This window comes from Cynoglossus semilaevis, chromosome 17 (assembly GCF_000523025.1).
Source record: "Cynoglossus semilaevis isolate Cse_v1.0 chromosome 17, Cse_v1.0, whole genome shotgun sequence".
Classification (NCBI taxonomy): domain Eukaryota; kingdom Metazoa; phylum Chordata; class Actinopteri; order Pleuronectiformes; family Cynoglossidae; genus Cynoglossus; species Cynoglossus semilaevis.
In genome coordinates, this window is record NC_024323.1 from 13,408,298 (window position 1) to 13,424,094 (window position 15,797).

Here is a 15,797-nt window from a genome sequence, read left to right on the forward strand (position 1 = left end):
TTGTACTGGAGTCACATGTTTATGATAAATGTGAAGCCGAAGATCAGAAGATCAACTTTTTAAATACAACCACAAATAGAGATGGAAGGAAACTTTAGCCTGGAATATTTAGCCAATAAATAGCTAAAGGTTAGCCAGAGCCACATCTTTCTGTTAGCTGAGACGTTCAGATCAGATTTTTTGGAACAACTAAAATTCAGTAACAAAATGGAACCGATTGAACTGAATTGAACGTATCACTACTTCACACTGTGAAACAGACTGACTCTGTCGGCCGACTTCCTGTCTGTGAGGAGTGATGCAGAGCTGATATGTTGATATGAATGTCAGGTGGCTGAACGTTGACTTTTCTCTCTGAGCAGCGAGAGCAGGCAGAGGTGTCGGTGCCTCAGCAGGTGCTGCTGCTGCTGCTGTGGTTTCCTGTTTGTAGATGTGAGGGTGTTGAACTGTTGCAGCAGCAGCAGCAGCAGCAGCAGCAGCAGCAGCAGCATGGACTCGACTCCATCACCTCGTGTTTGACCTTGGGCCACTTTTCAGACTCTGAGATCTTCAGAGATCTTTTCTGAGGTCGGCGGGGTCGTCTGCGTTGTCTTCCCAGGTTTGAGGACGTCAAGATGGAAGAGCGGGGGCGTTGGCGGGAAGCCGACGAGCGTGTCGGCCAAAGACTCGAGAGCTGATTGGCTACAGTCATACAGGAAGAGAAGGAGGAAAGGGGAGGAGCTGAAGTCTGTGGCTGATGGTGCTCAGAGGCGGTTGGAGGTCGTCTTCAGACATGGCAGATGTTTGATGTCAGCAGAGCGCAGAAGAACCCTCGCAGCACCAAGAAAACTGAAGAAGGCCCGAGATCGCCACCTGATGATCCAGGAGCCGTCCTCCCAGGGTGTAGGTGAGTTTCCCAGGTACGTCCACCTCCTGACGCCGTGCCCGAGGCCGTCCTGGAGTCATGTGACTGACGTGAATGTGACCTGCTAACCCCCGGCTGCCTCGCTGGTCGGCCTCCGCGTCCGTTCCTCACACAGTGATCGTCTCAGACGAACTCCAGGAATCTTGGAGAACCGCCTCCGTCAGACCGTTTTGTGCCGCACCGACCCTCACAGAGGGAATCGGTGATTCTGACTGGCTGAGACACCTGCTCCACGGCTGCCTCCATCACTGAACTCAAATGTGGTATTTTACAACGTCACTGTGTGAAAAGAGTTTGTCAAAGTAGGAAATTTACATTTAAATTTATTTTGTGCTTAAAAGAATAACTTTCTATGGTGACACAAACTGACCACAGGAGGCAGCGGTGGACCAGCAGCTCCTGTGTCTGTGTGTGGGACAGAGAGAGAAAAAACAAAAACACTTTGACCAAATCGTATTGCAGCGGGAGGCTTCTTCTTCTTCTTCTTTTTCTTTTTTTTTTTGCCATCGTCTTTCATCTCTCTGTCAGTGTGTGTGTGTGTGTGTGTGTGTTCCTGTGTGACTCACCTCTCTGAGGAGGAGGATGTTCTTCATCGTCCTCCACAGTTTCGTTTTTTTATTTATTTGTTATCACAGTTTTTTTTTTCATATCATCTCCTCCTCCTCTCTGTGTCTCCCCCCCTCCCTCCCCTCCTCCTCCTCCCCCCTCTGATGCGTCACCTCAGACTAACATGGAGGGGGTCTCCTGGTTCCTCCTGCTCCTGTGGATCACCGTCCTGGTCTCCGTGGCTGTGATGCTGCTTCAGTGTTTGAACTGTTGGAACCAAGGAGCACAGGGTGAGGAGCAGACAAGTCCAGCCTTTACACAGTTCATCAAACCACAGACAGACAGACCCAGCCGGGACGAACCGGTACCAACTGGTACTGAGCAAGTACCAGTACTTTCATTTTAGAATTTTTAAAAGAAAAGTCACAAACAGAAGCTACAGCCACTGTGCTAAAACAACCCTTTAACCCTAACCCTCAGTTCCCAGTACCGTTGGGAACAGTCACATGAACAGCTCAACTGTTTGGGTTTTTGTTTTTTTTTTTGGTGGCGATGCTGCCCTCTGCTGATCAGAGACTTTAACGGAGTGTGTTTTGTCCCAGCAGCGTCCATCAGACAGTCTCACCTGTCGGACGAATACATACTGTAAGTGTTCGACCGCTAGCCGTTAGCCCAACGTTAGCCTCACGCTGTCACTGTGGTGGTGGAGATGAAAAAGAACGAAACAAATGTTGGTTTTCTGTCTCTCCTTCAGGTCCAACGAGTTCAGCATCATCCATCCACGTAAGTCAAAGAGACAGAGGTGATGATGATGGTGATGATGATAATGATGATGATGATGATAATGATGATGATGATGATAATGATGATGATGATGATTATGATGATGATGATGATCATGATGATGATGATGATTATGGTGATGATGATAATGATGATGATGATGATCATGATGATGATGATGATGCTGGTGATGGTGATGATGATGATGTTGGTGATGATGATGATGGTACCTTTGCAGTGCATCCGTACAGTCAACAGAACTCCTTCCACTCCGGTCACCACCTGTCTCCACTGAGCTGTCCATCAGAGTGAGTCCAACCTCTGGTTCTGTTCAAACATCTTCTCACCACTTCACTTCACTTTGTTGTTTTTTGGTTTTTTTTTCTGCTTCATTTTCAGCTCTATTTTAGTCACCCGACCCTTCGCCTCCTCAGACACTGGTCAGTTTCACCTTTTTTTTTTTTACAACATTTCTATCTGTATTTACTCCAATCTGTGACCTTTCGTTTCCTCTTCATTTTCAGAAAGTATTCCGAGTTATGAAAATCCCACACAAGGTGAGAAGGAAATGAACTAAAGCCAAGGCCATTTCAATCAGTAAAATCCCAGGAGATATTTGATGATATACAGGTGAAAAAATGTGTCAGATTTAACCAAACCTGCCCGGAGACAGAGTATGATGGACAACAGTGGAGCAGAGCTGATAGTTTATGAAAAAAAAATCCTGTCAACAGGTTTTCTAGATGTTAGTTCAGGTGAGAACAGAAAAGTAGACAAAGATATTGATCTCAATGCTCAGCACCAAAACAGAAGCTAAATGTTAGCATAGAAGTTGAACTTGTAGTTCTGTATTTCTGAACCAACAGTTTGTGGTTTCTTCTCTTCATTTCTGAACCAACAGTTTGTGGTTTCTCTTCTTCCGTGCAGAACCTCAGTACCTGAATTCAGAGCAGAACCCTCCAGACAGTGATGGGGAAGAGCCTGGATACATGTAGTTGTTTTGTTTGTTTGTTTTACCAGCGCCCCCTAATGATTAACACATGAAATTCCTCTGGTTTTTCCAAACCTCACTCTGTCGTTTTGTTTTAACGCAGTATTGTGATTCCGAACTGTGAAGCTCCGACGCCATCCAATCAGAACCGAGACTCGATGCCCACCAGTTCAGGTACAGTTCTGAGATGCACAGATCTATAGAACCAGGAAGTACAGACTGAACCAGGGGCCATTTGTCAAACTGGGACTGATGAACTGTTTCTGTTTTCACAGACGTTCAACATGAGTACGTGAACCTGGAAGGTGAGTGTGACCTACTTTCTGCCGCCGCAGCGAGAACGTAGACCTTCATCACTGTTGATCTGTGTTTCCTTCAAATTCTTCAAATTCTTCCCAAAGAAGAAAATAAGGAAGAGGAAGAGGAAGAGGAGGATGACGATGAACACAACTACCTGAACGTGGAGCCACAGCACTGCCGCAGTGAGTCCTAGCTCAGCTACTTCAGCTGCCAACTCCATTCCACGTCTACCACGGGTCACGTGTTGTGCCCTCTAGTGGTTAGAGGAAATGACTGGCAATCGCAGTGTTTCCAGCTCAAATTCTTTATGACTTGAACAGAAACACATTTATTTATTTTTCCAACTTTTTTGACATCTGTGTTCACACCAACATGTTCAGGAGGAATGTTTTTTTTACCTCCAGAACCAGAGACGTCTGAGTCCGAGTCTGATTCTGAGTCCGGGTCTGATGACTACGTTAACGAGCGTCCGGTAAATACACACCTCAGTGGTTTTTCACCAACTTTACTCCTCCTGCGCCTCCTCCTCACTCTCTGCTCCTCTTCTCTCAGCTGAGTGACAGTCAGCTCAAGGCCTGACGGTTTTCCACGGTCCTCGTCCTCTGTTCTTCAACAGCAGAGTGGGCGGAGCCACGGAGGGCGGAGCCTGCAGACAAAAACAACTCTAATAAAAACCACAGTCACTTTGTTCTGACGCTCCTCTTCAGCAGCTCTGCTCCGGTGTGGGTTCCGACCCGTCTGACACTGACAGGCTCCAGGTTCAAACAGGGCTGCCAGCAGGGGGCGCTGTCACGATGACTGGGCCTGGGTCCAGAGGTCCTGGTGGGGAGACCCCCTGGGGCCCCGACACCAACAGAGAGTTCTGTTTTTTATGTTTTATTTTCTGCTGAATTTGAACAAAATAAGAAGTCACATATTTTTATTGTTGTTTTTTTTTTATTTTTAACTCCTCCTGAGAACTCTGTTGTTGTTGTTGTTGTTGATGATGATGATTTTGTTAAAGGTTGTATTTATGGACATGTGTCTGTTTTATCGCTTAACTTTTACGTTGGAATACATTAAATACAGCAGCCATTTCAGTGCTAACTGTTCATGAATCATTTACAGATAATAATAATAATAATAATAATAATAATAATAATAATAATAATAATAATTGATTCATCGTTAGCTGTACGTGTGCGTGTGTGTTTGGCAGAGAGAGGGAGTTTTTCTCTCCCAGACTTTGGACTTGACTTATCTCTGAACAAAAGTTCACTCTGGCTCTCGGGTCGGTTCTTAGAAATTTGTAAAAAAAAAAAAAAAAAAAAAAAGTTCCAGACAGAGACTTCCAGCTCGGTCCTCCTCCTTCATCCTCCTCCTTCATCCTCCTCCTCCTCCTCTGTCTCCTCCTTCTGTTCCAGCTGTGTCTACTCCTCCTCCTTTACTTCAGCCCTGTTGCTGTTTTTAAGAAACAAGGGTGACCAGTCAGTGGTGACTCACACTGTTGTTAGGTCAGGTGAGTTGGCATGTACACACACACACACACACACACCGACTGAAGGGTGTGTCACAGTAAACCAGGACACAGATAACGTGACCTGTTTTTACAGGATTTTTTTTTTAGATCAAGTTATTTATTAACAAATGACATCTGACACTTTCTCACTGGACTAAAAGCTCATTTAATACATAAATAAATAAAACACTGTGTCAACATCAGCCTTTGATGTATTGTTGATATTTTAGTCTTTTAAATGTATTAACTCATTAATTCATTTCAATAATTGTAATTCAATTTCACTTTACCTGAATCTTTGTGAATCAAGTTTAAGATACAGTTTAAACAAATGTAAAAATTATTTTCTGAACTTTTAGCCTTTTTGATGAACCAGGCTGATCTTCCTAAAACACCATCCCATAACAAACACCTGCAGTAACGTCTCATTTCTTTGTTTTATTTCTCTTTTATCTCTTCTTTTTGACCTACATTTTTGGTGAAACTCTGATCTACTACTTGGCTCTTTTACATTTTATATTTTATTTTTTTTACAAACTGAACCTTTAAAATCTGATGCAACACTTTTTGCGGTAGGACGATATGAAGTGGGCGTGACCGCGCATTGTTGTGGGCGTGGTCAAATGTTCCCGTTATTAAAAAGGAGAGACGCGGTGGAAACCCAGTTTATACAACGTGAACAGTGGGAAATCGAGAAATAAAAGAGTTTTATTTACCTTCAGTCTCAGCTCCGAGCGACAAACATGAGTCACGTGGACGTGAAGAACCTGAAACCGACGCAGTTTGAAGACGAATATTACGATGAATACGAGTACTACAACCTGAGCGACAAATACACAGGTGAGAAAGAGGCATTTTTAATCTTTAACCTGCCGTTGGACTACGTTAAAAGTCGAACGAGAACGTAAACCTGGTCGTCTCATATCGCTGCTCTTCTCTTCACAGAGGGTTCGGCCCGAAAAGGCAGAACCAAGAAGGAGGCGAGCGACAACACCAACCGACACAATCCAGGCGGACACGAGCGCAAGATCGTGGAGAAGCTGCAGAACACTGAAAAGAAAGACAAAGAGTGAAGGACGCGCAGGTGAGCCGTACGTGTAATGTTCGTGAATTAGGAAACGAGCGGGACGTTTGTGACCGTTGACGTAACTGACGCCGTTTGAACTGTGGACCAGACTCCAACTCCAAACTGACACAAATACCGCTGACATCTGGCATCTAGAATTATAACAAAGCATTCAGAATACGGTTCCGAATCAGAACGTTTGGTTTGTTATCAGTTACAGACATTGTCGTTCGAGAAGTCACTGAGATTGTCTGAAACAGTTGTCTCAAAAAAAAAAAACAAAAAAACAAAAAAAAACCCCAACAACATCTGGCGAGGAGGGAAAGTAAACACCACAGCTCTCTCTCTCTCCCTCTCTCTCTCTCTCTCTCTGTGTTAACTCTGTGTTCACCACAGACCGAGTCTGGAGGAAGTCTCTCTCCGTCTGTGAACCACGGTGTCACGGCTTCATTTCCTTCCTCCAATCAATACTAACGTAGTAAATTAGCACGTCTTTAAACGAAGTCTGGTAAAGACACTTTTCCCTGTGCTTTGCGCGCCCTCTGCTGTTTCATCTTATGTATGACGACATGTGCCAACAGTAAAATTAATAATAATTAATAATTGCTGGTTAAAATTAAGGATTTGAGTTCCTGTGACGTCTGTATTAGACCACGTTACTAACTCCTCACTTACCATGAAATAGCCATGTGTTATTGTATGGTTTGTTCTTAAATGTAACTATTTTAAAATGATTTATTTATGAGGTTTTTGCCAAACTTTACCCAATATTATTTTTAATTTTTCTTTTCTACCTTTTTTCTAACCCCAAAACACAATTTTTTTTCACTGTCCTGATGCAGGAAAACTCGGACGGCCTTTTTCTGGACATGGACCATGGTTTCCTTGCAACAGAATGAAATGTGGTGCAGCACGGGGCAGAGGTTCACGCCCTAATGTGGGCGGTTTTACCTTGACATGAAAGTCGACGCATCCTCATGGGTGACCTCTGCCGAGACCGCAGGTGTGGAGATGTGTGCCCACCTGTGGAGGCGAGTGCATGTGGTCCTTGCGCGCTCGTCAATGTTGTTGATGTTGTTTATTTTTTCCTTTTCTCTAATATGTAACCCCCCCATCCTCTCCAAAAATAAAACATACTAATAAACATTTTTATTAAATAAAGTTATTTGGTATTTTTTACTTTTTACTGCCACCTGCAGACAACTAATGGTATGAAAAGTCTCTTCTTTTTTTTCTTTCAGCTTTGTCCCTTTTTCTAACCCCAATTAAAAAAGCAAATCTCTATAACAAGAACGTTGCATAAATAAAATTAAAAATAAAATAGCTAAAGTGAAAGGGAGCATGTGAAAAAATAGCTACACAATTAATGACTAACAGAGTTAGAAAATAACCAAATTAGCTAAGAAAAAAAAGACAAGTCTATATTTATTGGCCAATTAATAATCAGAGGTGCTTAGGTTAAGCCAAAAATATATAAACATAAATTAAAACAACATTTAAAATGTCAGCATTTAGCCTAGTACGGTAGCTAATAATGAAAAACAACTGAACGGTAAAACAAAACAGTGGAGGTTTCCAAAACACAAAGTGTTGAAAATAATGTCAGAATTAGATATATAGACAAAAATTTAAAAATATATTTTAAAGTAAGGTTAACGGAAAACTAGAAAACTAAAGTTATTTATTTCGATTTTGATGACTAAACTAGTTTCAATCCAATCCAGTGGGAGGCGCCAAAGTGCCGTAAACGAGGTTTGGTGAGAAGCCGGTGTGAGCAGAACAAGTAGTGGTCAGCTGATTGAATCACATGACCTCCGTGTTTCGCTGCACTGTTTTTCTCTTCTTGTCTCCTCTCTGCTGCTGTTTCGATGCATTTCTTCATTTTAATGTCCAAAACACTCGTTCAAGCTTCGTTGTCAACTGATAGCCTGACACTACACTGACACTACAGCGCTACAGACCCGGCGGTAAGTTGTATTTATTTCACTTCCGCTTTGTACACGACAACAGCTCGATAACAAAGTCGTGTTTGCCAACTTTGTATCCGTATATCAAGGTAATATTCAGTTTTCCTGTAATTATTTGTAGCACTTTACCTTTTTAAAAAAATGTTATTCTTCAAAATGTTATTCGTTTAATTTTTTATTACTTTGTGGCTAACTTCTAGCTGACATTATCGCTGGGTATTTCTTTTTGACATATATAGCCATTTCTTTAGCCTTTTAGTCTCATTTCACATTTCAATTTTTTTCGAATTATGTATCACTCATTTATTATTTTTTGTGGCAAATTTATAGAATGTTTTTATAGAGACTTTGGAAAAACGTTCGCCTCTCTGTGAACTATTCTTAGAAATTGTCTGTTTTCAGCGACTTATAATGTTTTTTATTATATCATTTTTTTACTAACTTTTTGTTATCTAGTGTTTGTTATATTTTAGCTATCTTGTTGTCTTTCAGTGAAAAACCACAATTGGTTATGTTCACCTACATCTGACTGATTTTATTTGTTTTCTCTTTTTTTTTCTCTAGACATAAAATAACAGAAGGAGTAATAGTTTTATTTGTGGAAGGTCCCTCGCTGCTTCATCATGAGTCCAGAGTCCAAGAAACAGATGAACATCATCATCCTGGGTGTCAGCTTCATGTTCATGTTCACTGCTTTTCAAACATGCGGAAACATCGAGGTTAATTGAAAATATAACAAAAAAAAAAAAAATTTTAAGAAAATTTGGTTTGACTGAAAAACAAAAAAAAGCCCAACATGTATTTTTATTTTTACGTTCTAGCAAACAGTGATAAAGAGCTTCAACAGTTCTGAGTTCCATGGCAGCGGCTACACCAGGGCAGATTGATCTCACTTTGGTCTGTCAGCGGAACTCAGCCGGGTTCTTAATGAAAAAACGCTCTCTCTCTCTCTCCGTCTCTCCGTAGCTCTCTCTCTCTCTCCCTCTCTCCGTCTCCCAGTATGTCCATCATCTATGCCGTCATGTCCACCTCCAACGTTCTGGCTCCTTCAGTGGTGGCCGTCATTGGACCTCAGCTCTCCATGTTCTTCAGTGGACTGTTGTACAGGTGAGGACACGCCCACACTCTCACCTCACTGCATCACCTTCCCCCTGGTTAATCCCAGCTTTGTCTGCAGTGGTTACATCGCCATGTTCATCTACCCGTACACCTGGACCTTCTACACCGCGTCTGTGCTGGTCGGAATCGGAGCCGCAGGTAACCTGACTGATGTTGTCAACATATATATGTCAAAAAAAGTATATATATGTAACTGTCGATATATATGTATATATATGTGTGTATATACTGTATGTATATATGTATATATGTGTATATATGTATGTGTATATATGTATATATGTGTATATATGTATGTGTATATATGTATATATGTGTATATATGTATGTGTATATATGTATATATGTGTATATATGTATGTGTATATATGTATATATGTGTATATATGTATGTGTATATATGTATATATGTGTATATATGTATGTGTATATATGTATATATGTGTATATATGTATGTATATATGTATATGTGTGTGTATATATGTATATACATATGTATATATACACATACATATATATATGTATATATATATGTACATATATACTTGTTCTGATGGAAACTTTGGAAACAATTGTTTTTTTCAACATGTTTTTGTCTTTCTTTGTGTGTGTGTGTGTGTGTGTGTATGTGTGTGTGTGTGTAGTGCTGTGGACAGCTCAGGGAAATGTTCTGACCATCAACTCCACCAACAACACCATTGGACGAAACAGCGGCATCTTCTGGTCACTGCTGCAGTTCAGGTGATTCCAATCATCAGAACCTGAACCAGACTCAGACTCAGCAGTCTCTACAGTGCAGCTCAGAGCTGTGACGCTGGTCTTTGTTCAGATGGTGATGTTTGAGATCGTAAGGACATTGGACGGACATCGGGTTCATTCTGTCCTCTTGTGTCTTCACAGCATGCTGTTTGGGAACCTCTACATTTACTTTGCCTGGCACGGACACGTCCACATCACAGGTAAGGGACGCACGGGTGCGACGGTGAGCTAACGTCCTGCTCCTCCGCCACAGCCGCTCTGATCCTGCTGTTTGTCCCAGACAAAGACCGTCGGACCGTCTTCATCTCTTTGACCGTCATCAGCCTGGTCGGATGCTTTCTCTTCTTCCTCATTCGGACTCCTGAAACCGAGTCTGCCCCCTCTGAGGTTTCCGAGTCGCTGCTTGAGGCGGAGTTTTCAGAGAGCACCACCACCAGGTCAGACGGAAAGCCAGTGATTTTTGCTAACAGTGACACGGCGGTTGTTGATCCACTGCTGACTTCCCGTGTCTCTGTCAGCTAAAATTTCAGATTGTTCTTTTTTTCAGATTGTGTTTTGACCACATGTATAGTTGTTCATAGTGACCTCTGACCTCTCGTCCTCTGTAGCTCTCCTCACTCTGGCCTCTGCTCTCAGGCTCTGGATGCTTTTGGTGAGTTATCCTCACACAGACCAGGTCTCCAGCAGCAGGTGATGATTTCCTCTTCTAACTAACTCTTCTGCGCTGTGTTTCAGTTCAGGTGTGTAAAATAACCGTGACCAAAGAGATGCTGCTGCTCTTCCTCCCGTTGGCGTACTCAGGTGAGCCGAACCAAACAGAACCCACCGAGTTCATATTCATGGTTCAATGTGTTTCTCTTCAACAAAGTAATTCAACAATAAAAGACTCTTCTTCGTTGACGTGAGTTCAAGTCGAAGACATGAACAGCTGCTCTTGTGTCTCAGGTCTGGAGCTTACGTTCTACAGCGGCGTTTACGGGACGTGTATCGGCGCCATGACGGGATTCGGCCAAGACGCCAAGAGTCTGATTGGCATTTCTGGAATCTTCATTGGTGTGGGTGAGATCTTAGGTGAGACTCCTCAGCCGTGAACCTCCAGTTTGACACCAGGGAGTCGTCCTTGTGTGATTCTTTTTTTTTTTCCCTGGTCCTTCCTCTCTTTGGTCAGGAGGGGGCATATTTGGGTTGCTGAACAAGAACAACCGTTTTGGCCGGAACCCTGTGGTTCTGCTTGGTCTCATCACTCACTTTGTGGCCTTTTACTTGATTTTCCTCAACATCGCGAGTGACGCTCCGCTCGCCCCCGAGGCAGGAACCGATAAGCAGGCCTTCATTACTCCCAAGTAAGAAATAACAGTGCAGCGGAGGCAGCAGTGGCTCAACAACCCGTTAGCTGAAATCACTGATTATCACCAGGAGGTTTGGTGTTGTTGGTACTGGAGTTTTTCAGACAGGATGAAGTTGTGAACACATTCTTTATAGACTTTAGTTGGTAAATAGATTTTTTATTTATTTATGCTTATTTATTTATTTATTTGTTTTCCTTTGCGGCTCAGTGTGGGCGTGGCCATGCTGTGCAGTTTCCTGCTGGGTTTGGGCGACAGCTGTTTCAACACTCAGCTCATGAGCATCATCGGCTTCATGTTTCCGGACAACAGCGCCCCCGCCTTCGCCTCACTCAAGCTCATCCAGGTGAGGTGCTTTTTGTTGAGAGTTGTCAGAGTTCAGCTGTTTGAAAAAAAAAAACTTTTGCCAAAAGAGTCATTAAATTTGAAAAAGTCCAACCAGTGGTCAGCTACAAACTGATACACCTCGGTTTTTTTGATTATTAAATGAAAGACATTTTAACTTTAGCCAAAGAATGTGTCACTTGATTTAGTTCCTGGTCCACAAACACTGCCCTCTAGTGGTAAAACTGTTTGCTGGCACGTGATGTTCTGCCATTTAATATAGTTTTATGTATCCTCAGAGTCAGATGGTTGTCAGTTTTAACCCCAGTAAAACGCTTGAGGCGGAGTTTTCAGAGAGCACCACCACCAGGTCAGACGGAAAGCCAGTGATTTTTGCTAACAGTGACACGGCGGTTGTTGATCCACTGCTGACTTCCCGTGTCTCTGTCAGCTAAAATTTCAGATTTTTTTTTTTTTTCAGATTGTGTTTTGACCACATGTATAGTTGTTCATAGTGACCTCTGACCTCTCGTCCTCTGTAGCTCTCCTCACTCTGGCCTCTGCTCTCAGGCTCTGGATGCTTTTGGTGAGTTATCCTCACACAGACCAGGTCTCCAGCAGCAGGTGATGATTTCCTCTTCTAACTAACTCTTCTGCGCTGTGTTTCAGTTCAGGTGTGTAAAATAACCGTGACCAAAGAGATGCTGCTGCTCTTCCTCCCGTTGGCGTACTCAGGTGAGCCGAACCAAACAGAAGTTGAGTTCATATTCATGGTTCAATGTGTTTCTCTTCAACAAAGTAATTCAACAATAAAAGACTCTTCTTCGTTGACGTGAGTTCAAGTCGAAGACATGAACAGCTGCTCTTGTGTCTCAGGTCTGGAGCTTACGTTCTACAGCGGCGTTTACGGGACGTGTATCGGCGCCATGACGGGATTCGGCCAAGACGCCAAGAGTCTGATTGGCATTTCTGGAATCTTCATTGGTGTGGGTGAGATCTTAGGTGAGACTCCTCAGCCGTGAACCTCCAGTTTGACACCAGGGAGGGGTCTTTGTGTCATTCTTTTTTTTTTGTTCTGGTCCTTCCTCTCTTTGGTCAGGAGGGGGCATATTTGGGTTGCTGAACAAGAACAACCGTTTTGGCCGGAACCCTGTGGTTCTGCTTGGTCTCATCACTCACTTTGTGGCCTTTTACTTGATTTTCCTCAACATCGCGAGTGACGCTCCGCTCGCCCCCGAGGCAGGAACCGATAAGCAGGCCTTCATTACTCCCAAGTAAGAAATAACAGTGCAGCGGAGGCAGCAGTGGCTCAACAACCCGTTAGCTGAAATCACTGATTATCACCAGGAGGTTTGGTGTTGTTGGTACTGGAGTTTTTCAGACAGGATGAAGTTGTGATCACATTCTTTATAGACTTTAGTTGGTAAATCGATTTTTTATTTATTTATGCTTATTTATTTATTTATTTGTTTTCCTTTGCGGCTCAGTGTGGGCGTGGCCATGCTGTGCAGTTTCCTGCTGGGTTTGGGCGACAGCTGTTTCAACACTCAGCTCATGAGCATCATCGGCTTCATGTTTCCGGACAACAGCGCCCCCGCCTTCGCCTCACTCAAGCTCATCCAGGTGAGGTGCTTTTTGTTGAGAGTTGTCAGAGTTCAGCTGTTTGAAAAAAACAAAACTTTTGCCAAAAGAGTCATTAAATTTGAAAAAGTCCAACCAGTGGTCAGCTACAAACTGATACACCTCGGTTTTTTTGATTATTAAATGAAAGACATTTTAACTTAAGCCAAAGAATGTGTCACCTGATTTAGTTCCTGATCCACAAACACTGCCCTCTAGTGGTAAAACTGTTTGCTGGCACGTGATGTTCTGCCATTTAATATAGTTTTATGTATCCTCAGAGTCAGATGGTTGTCAGTTTTAACCCCAGTAAAACACCTGATTGATTGATGGATTGATTGATTGATCGATTGGTTTTCCTCAGTGTGTGGCCGCCGCCATCGCCTTCTTCTACAGCAACTTCCTGTTGCTGCACTGGCAGCTCCTGATCCTGGTCCTCACAGGATTCCTTGGAACCATTACCTTCTTCGCTGCGGAGACGCTGGCCGAGTCCAACAGGCGGGAATCCTCAGACTACGGCACCATCTGATTGGTCGACAGGAGAAATCTGAGCTCAGAAAATCGTTTCTGAGGTTTTTGGTTCCCTGCTGAGGGACTGACGTTGTTTTTTTGGGACATCAAACATTCCTCGTCTTTACTGTTCTCTCTCTCTCTCTCTCTGAGTGTTTTTGTTTTTTTCATCTGAGAAGGATCTTGTTGAATCCTGATCCTGAAATCCAAACGTAAGGATTTAATGATCAAGGTTCAAGTCCTTCATGATAAAGATCAAAAACCACTTTCAGGGACTATGATGTCCTCTGACCTAGCATGCTGGAGACCCCCTCCTCAGCTGATGTCCTCTGACCAACCCCTCCTTTGGAGACCTCGTCCTCAGCTGATGTCCTCTGCCCTCCCTCTATAAGGGTCCATGTCCTCAGCTGATGTCCTCTGACCCCCCCGTCCCCTCTTTCACTGTACTCTATACTATTCATGCACTTATGTTAATTTATTCAAATACTAAAGCTAATCAATACTGACACTGATCGACATATTCCTTCTTTATTTTGTCTTGGTTAAAGTCCTCACTTGTTAAGGACATATATTTGTTGAATTGTTGCCTTTGCAGAGAAGAGAACCACTCACTCTCCCACTCCACGGTCCACAGAGAAACTCAGCTATTTTAGCTCACAGGGAGATGGGAGCAGCTGGTCAACTGCCGCCCCCTTTGGTCAGTTTGTGTCACTGAGGCGCGTCTAAATGTAGTAGTGTTCTTTGTGCAGAATCAACAAAACAACATCGTCTGAAGTGAACGATGGATGACAGCAGCTCTGAAATCACTGAGCGTCTCTCAGTGGACGGTGGTGTTGGGGGGGGGGGCGATGTGGTAAATGTCTGTATGATAGGTGTAAAGTGATGAACACATTCTTAAGCGAGCGAGTCTCGAGTTTGCACTTCGGAGATTTTAGTTGTTGACTTTTCCACATCAAAGTCCGTAGAGAAAATTGTTGATTTTTTTAGCTCGCAGGGAAACAGAGTGGGTTTTTTTTCTCTAAGGACGGAGCTGTGGCAGAGTGGGATGTCCACTGTTTACACTGTGTCTGAGGTCAAATCAACTGTCCGGGATTTGAAGGGAATCTTTATGTATACGTTAAGTCTGATTTTATACTGGAATGTTGGAATGATTCACCAACCTCCGCTGACGCCTTTTATGATCAATAAAGTGTCGTTCTCAAATGCCAAAGACGTAGTTTGATTCACGGCTGGTTTAAAAAAAAAGTTCCTTTTTCACAGTAATTTCTGTCACAGTTTTGCAGATGATTCTCCCACACGGTGGAACAGGAAGTGGTCGATCCACGGCGTCCTCCATCAGTAAGTCATTTAGCCAAAACTGTGGCTGCTGTTTTCATTCTATTCTTTTTTTGTTTTGTTTTGCTGGAGGATCAGTGACGACGGAGCAGCAGACGATTTCACTGTGAGTCAAAAAGTGACAGCGAAGGAAAGAACGGAGGAGAGCAGCATCTGCAGTGTTTCTGTTTCCTGTCTGAAGAGGAAAAATGATTATAATCCTCATCTGAGGCTCTGCTCTCCTCCCCCCCCTCCCCCCCCACGCCCTCCCCCTCCTCCTCCCACTGGTTGGCTGCACACACACACACACACACACACACACACACATATGGTAGATGGGGAGTGTGTGTGTGGGTGGATGAGATGCAGGGAAGAGAAGGAAGAGATTGATCTGATTTTTTTTAAAGAAAAGAGGAAGTGGAAAAAAAAGTGAAAATGATGAAAGAATTCATGTGAGGATGGATGGATGGTTGGATGGATGGTTGGATGGATGGATGGATGTAAAAGGGCTGTAGGTCCTGATCTTCTCCAGTCTGTTCTTCTTTGTCCATGTGTGTGAACATGTGGACCAAAAACCATCATTAAAACCCCATTAAAGACTGATTACATACAGAGACAAAGACACCTGCTGATGCTGAGGCTGCTGAGGCTGAGGCTGCTGATGCTGAGGCTGCTGCTGCTGTTACTGCTGCTGCTGCTGCTGTTTTTACTGCTGCTGCCGGTGTTACTGCTGAGGCTGCGGCTGTTGG

At 43.3% G+C, this 15,797-nt stretch overlaps 4 protein-coding genes and 1 long non-coding RNA gene across 15 annotated transcripts in view; 3 read left to right on the plus strand and 2 right to left on the minus strand.

Annotated features, from left to right (window-relative positions):
• The window catches only part of LOC103393431 (RNA binding protein fox-1 homolog 1), a 363,631-nt gene that overhangs the window by 227,011 nt on the left and 120,823 nt on the right, over nt 1–15,797 (minus strand). The window lies entirely within an intron of this gene.
• LOC112488429 (uncharacterized) lies at nt 4–1,334 on the minus strand. Its single transcript, XR_003052457.1, has 2 exons — nt 1,275–1,334; nt 4–1,183 (listed from the first exon to the last, which is right to left on the minus strand). It is a non-coding gene; the product is annotated as an uncharacterized LOC112488429 (long non-coding RNA).
• On the plus strand, nt 564–4,541 carry LOC103393452 (linker for activation of T-cells family member 1-like). 5 transcript variants are annotated; one of them, XM_025064639.1, is made up of 13 exons: nt 564–886; nt 1,629–1,740; nt 2,053–2,095; nt 2,205–2,233; nt 2,472–2,541; nt 2,633–2,673; nt 2,758–2,790; nt 3,161–3,224; nt 3,328–3,398; nt 3,500–3,529; nt 3,629–3,706; nt 3,929–3,996; nt 4,077–4,541. In XM_025064639.1, exons 2-13 carry the CDS (start codon nt 1,635–1,637, stop codon nt 4,101–4,103), a joined length of 660 nt encoding a protein of 219 aa, XP_024920407.1. In that variant the 5' UTR covers nt 564–886; nt 1,629–1,634; the 3' UTR covers nt 4,104–4,541. The 5 variants fall into 5 exon arrangements, with proteins under 5 accessions (XP_024920407.1, XP_024920404.1, XP_024920403.1 ...); XM_025064636.1 differs by having other exon boundaries at nt 571–899; nt 3,626–3,706; XM_025064635.1 differs by having other exon boundaries at nt 573–886; nt 3,626–3,706.
• nupr1b (nuclear protein 1b) lies at nt 5,683–7,236 on the plus strand. Its single transcript, XM_008330419.3, has 3 exons — nt 5,683–5,862; nt 5,968–6,106; nt 6,931–7,236. The coding sequence occupies exons 1-2, from the start codon at nt 5,766–5,768 to the stop codon at nt 6,093–6,095; spliced, it is 225 nt and encodes a 74-aa protein (XP_008328641.1). The 5' UTR covers nt 5,683–5,765; the 3' UTR covers nt 6,096–6,106; nt 6,931–7,236.
• mfsd11 (major facilitator superfamily domain containing 11) lies at nt 7,857–14,944 on the plus strand. 2 transcript variants are annotated; one of them, XM_008330418.3, is made up of 14 exons: nt 7,857–8,055; nt 8,620–8,774; nt 8,877–8,932; nt 9,055–9,162; nt 9,233–9,312; nt 9,820–9,916; nt 10,076–10,134; nt 10,215–10,371; nt 10,543–10,586; nt 10,670–10,735; nt 10,880–11,005; nt 11,103–11,277; nt 11,491–11,626; nt 13,589–14,944. In XM_008330418.3, the coding sequence occupies exons 2-14, from the start codon at nt 8,679–8,681 to the stop codon at nt 13,751–13,753; spliced, it is 1,365 nt and encodes a 454-aa protein (XP_008328640.1). In that variant the 5' UTR covers nt 7,857–8,055; nt 8,620–8,678; the 3' UTR covers nt 13,754–14,944. The 2 variants fall into 2 exon arrangements, with proteins under 2 accessions (XP_008328640.1, XP_024920397.1); XM_025064629.1 differs by lacking the exon at nt 7,857–8,055 and adding an exon at nt 8,105–8,144.

What these genes read in the sequence shown, in the direction of transcription:
- nupr1b (XM_008330419.3), top strand. Translation starts at nt 5,766, where the DNA reads ATGAGTCACGTGGACGTGAAGAACCTGAAACCGACGCAGTTTGAAGAC. An exon ending in CCTGAGCGACAAATACACAG is followed by an intron (nt 5,863 to 5,967) that starts GTGAGAAAGAGG and finishes TTCTCTTCACAG; the next exon opens with AGGGTTCGGCCCGAAAAGGC.
- LOC103393452 (XM_025064636.1), top strand. Translation starts at nt 1,635, where the DNA reads ATGGAGGGGGTCTCCTGGTTCCTCCTGCTCCTGTGGATCACCGTCCTG. An exon ending in CCACTGAGCTGTCCATCAGA is followed by an intron (nt 2,542 to 2,632) that starts GTGAGTCCAACC and finishes CTTCATTTTCAG; the next exon opens with CTCTATTTTAGTCACCCGAC. An exon ending in TTATGAAAATCCCACACAAG is followed by an intron (nt 2,791 to 3,160) that starts GTGAGAAGGAAA and finishes TCTTCCGTGCAG; the next exon opens with AACCTCAGTACCTGAATTCA.
- mfsd11 (XM_008330418.3), top strand. Translation starts at nt 8,679, where the DNA reads ATGAGTCCAGAGTCCAAGAAACAGATGAACATCATCATCCTGGGTGTC. An exon ending in TCAGAGAGCACCACCACCAG is followed by an intron (nt 10,372 to 10,542) that starts GTCAGACGGAAA and finishes CGTCCTCTGTAG; the next exon opens with CTCTCCTCACTCTGGCCTCT. An exon ending in TGGTGTGGGTGAGATCTTAG is followed by an intron (nt 11,006 to 11,102) that starts GTGAGACTCCTC and finishes CTCTTTGGTCAG; the next exon opens with GAGGGGGCATATTTGGGTTG.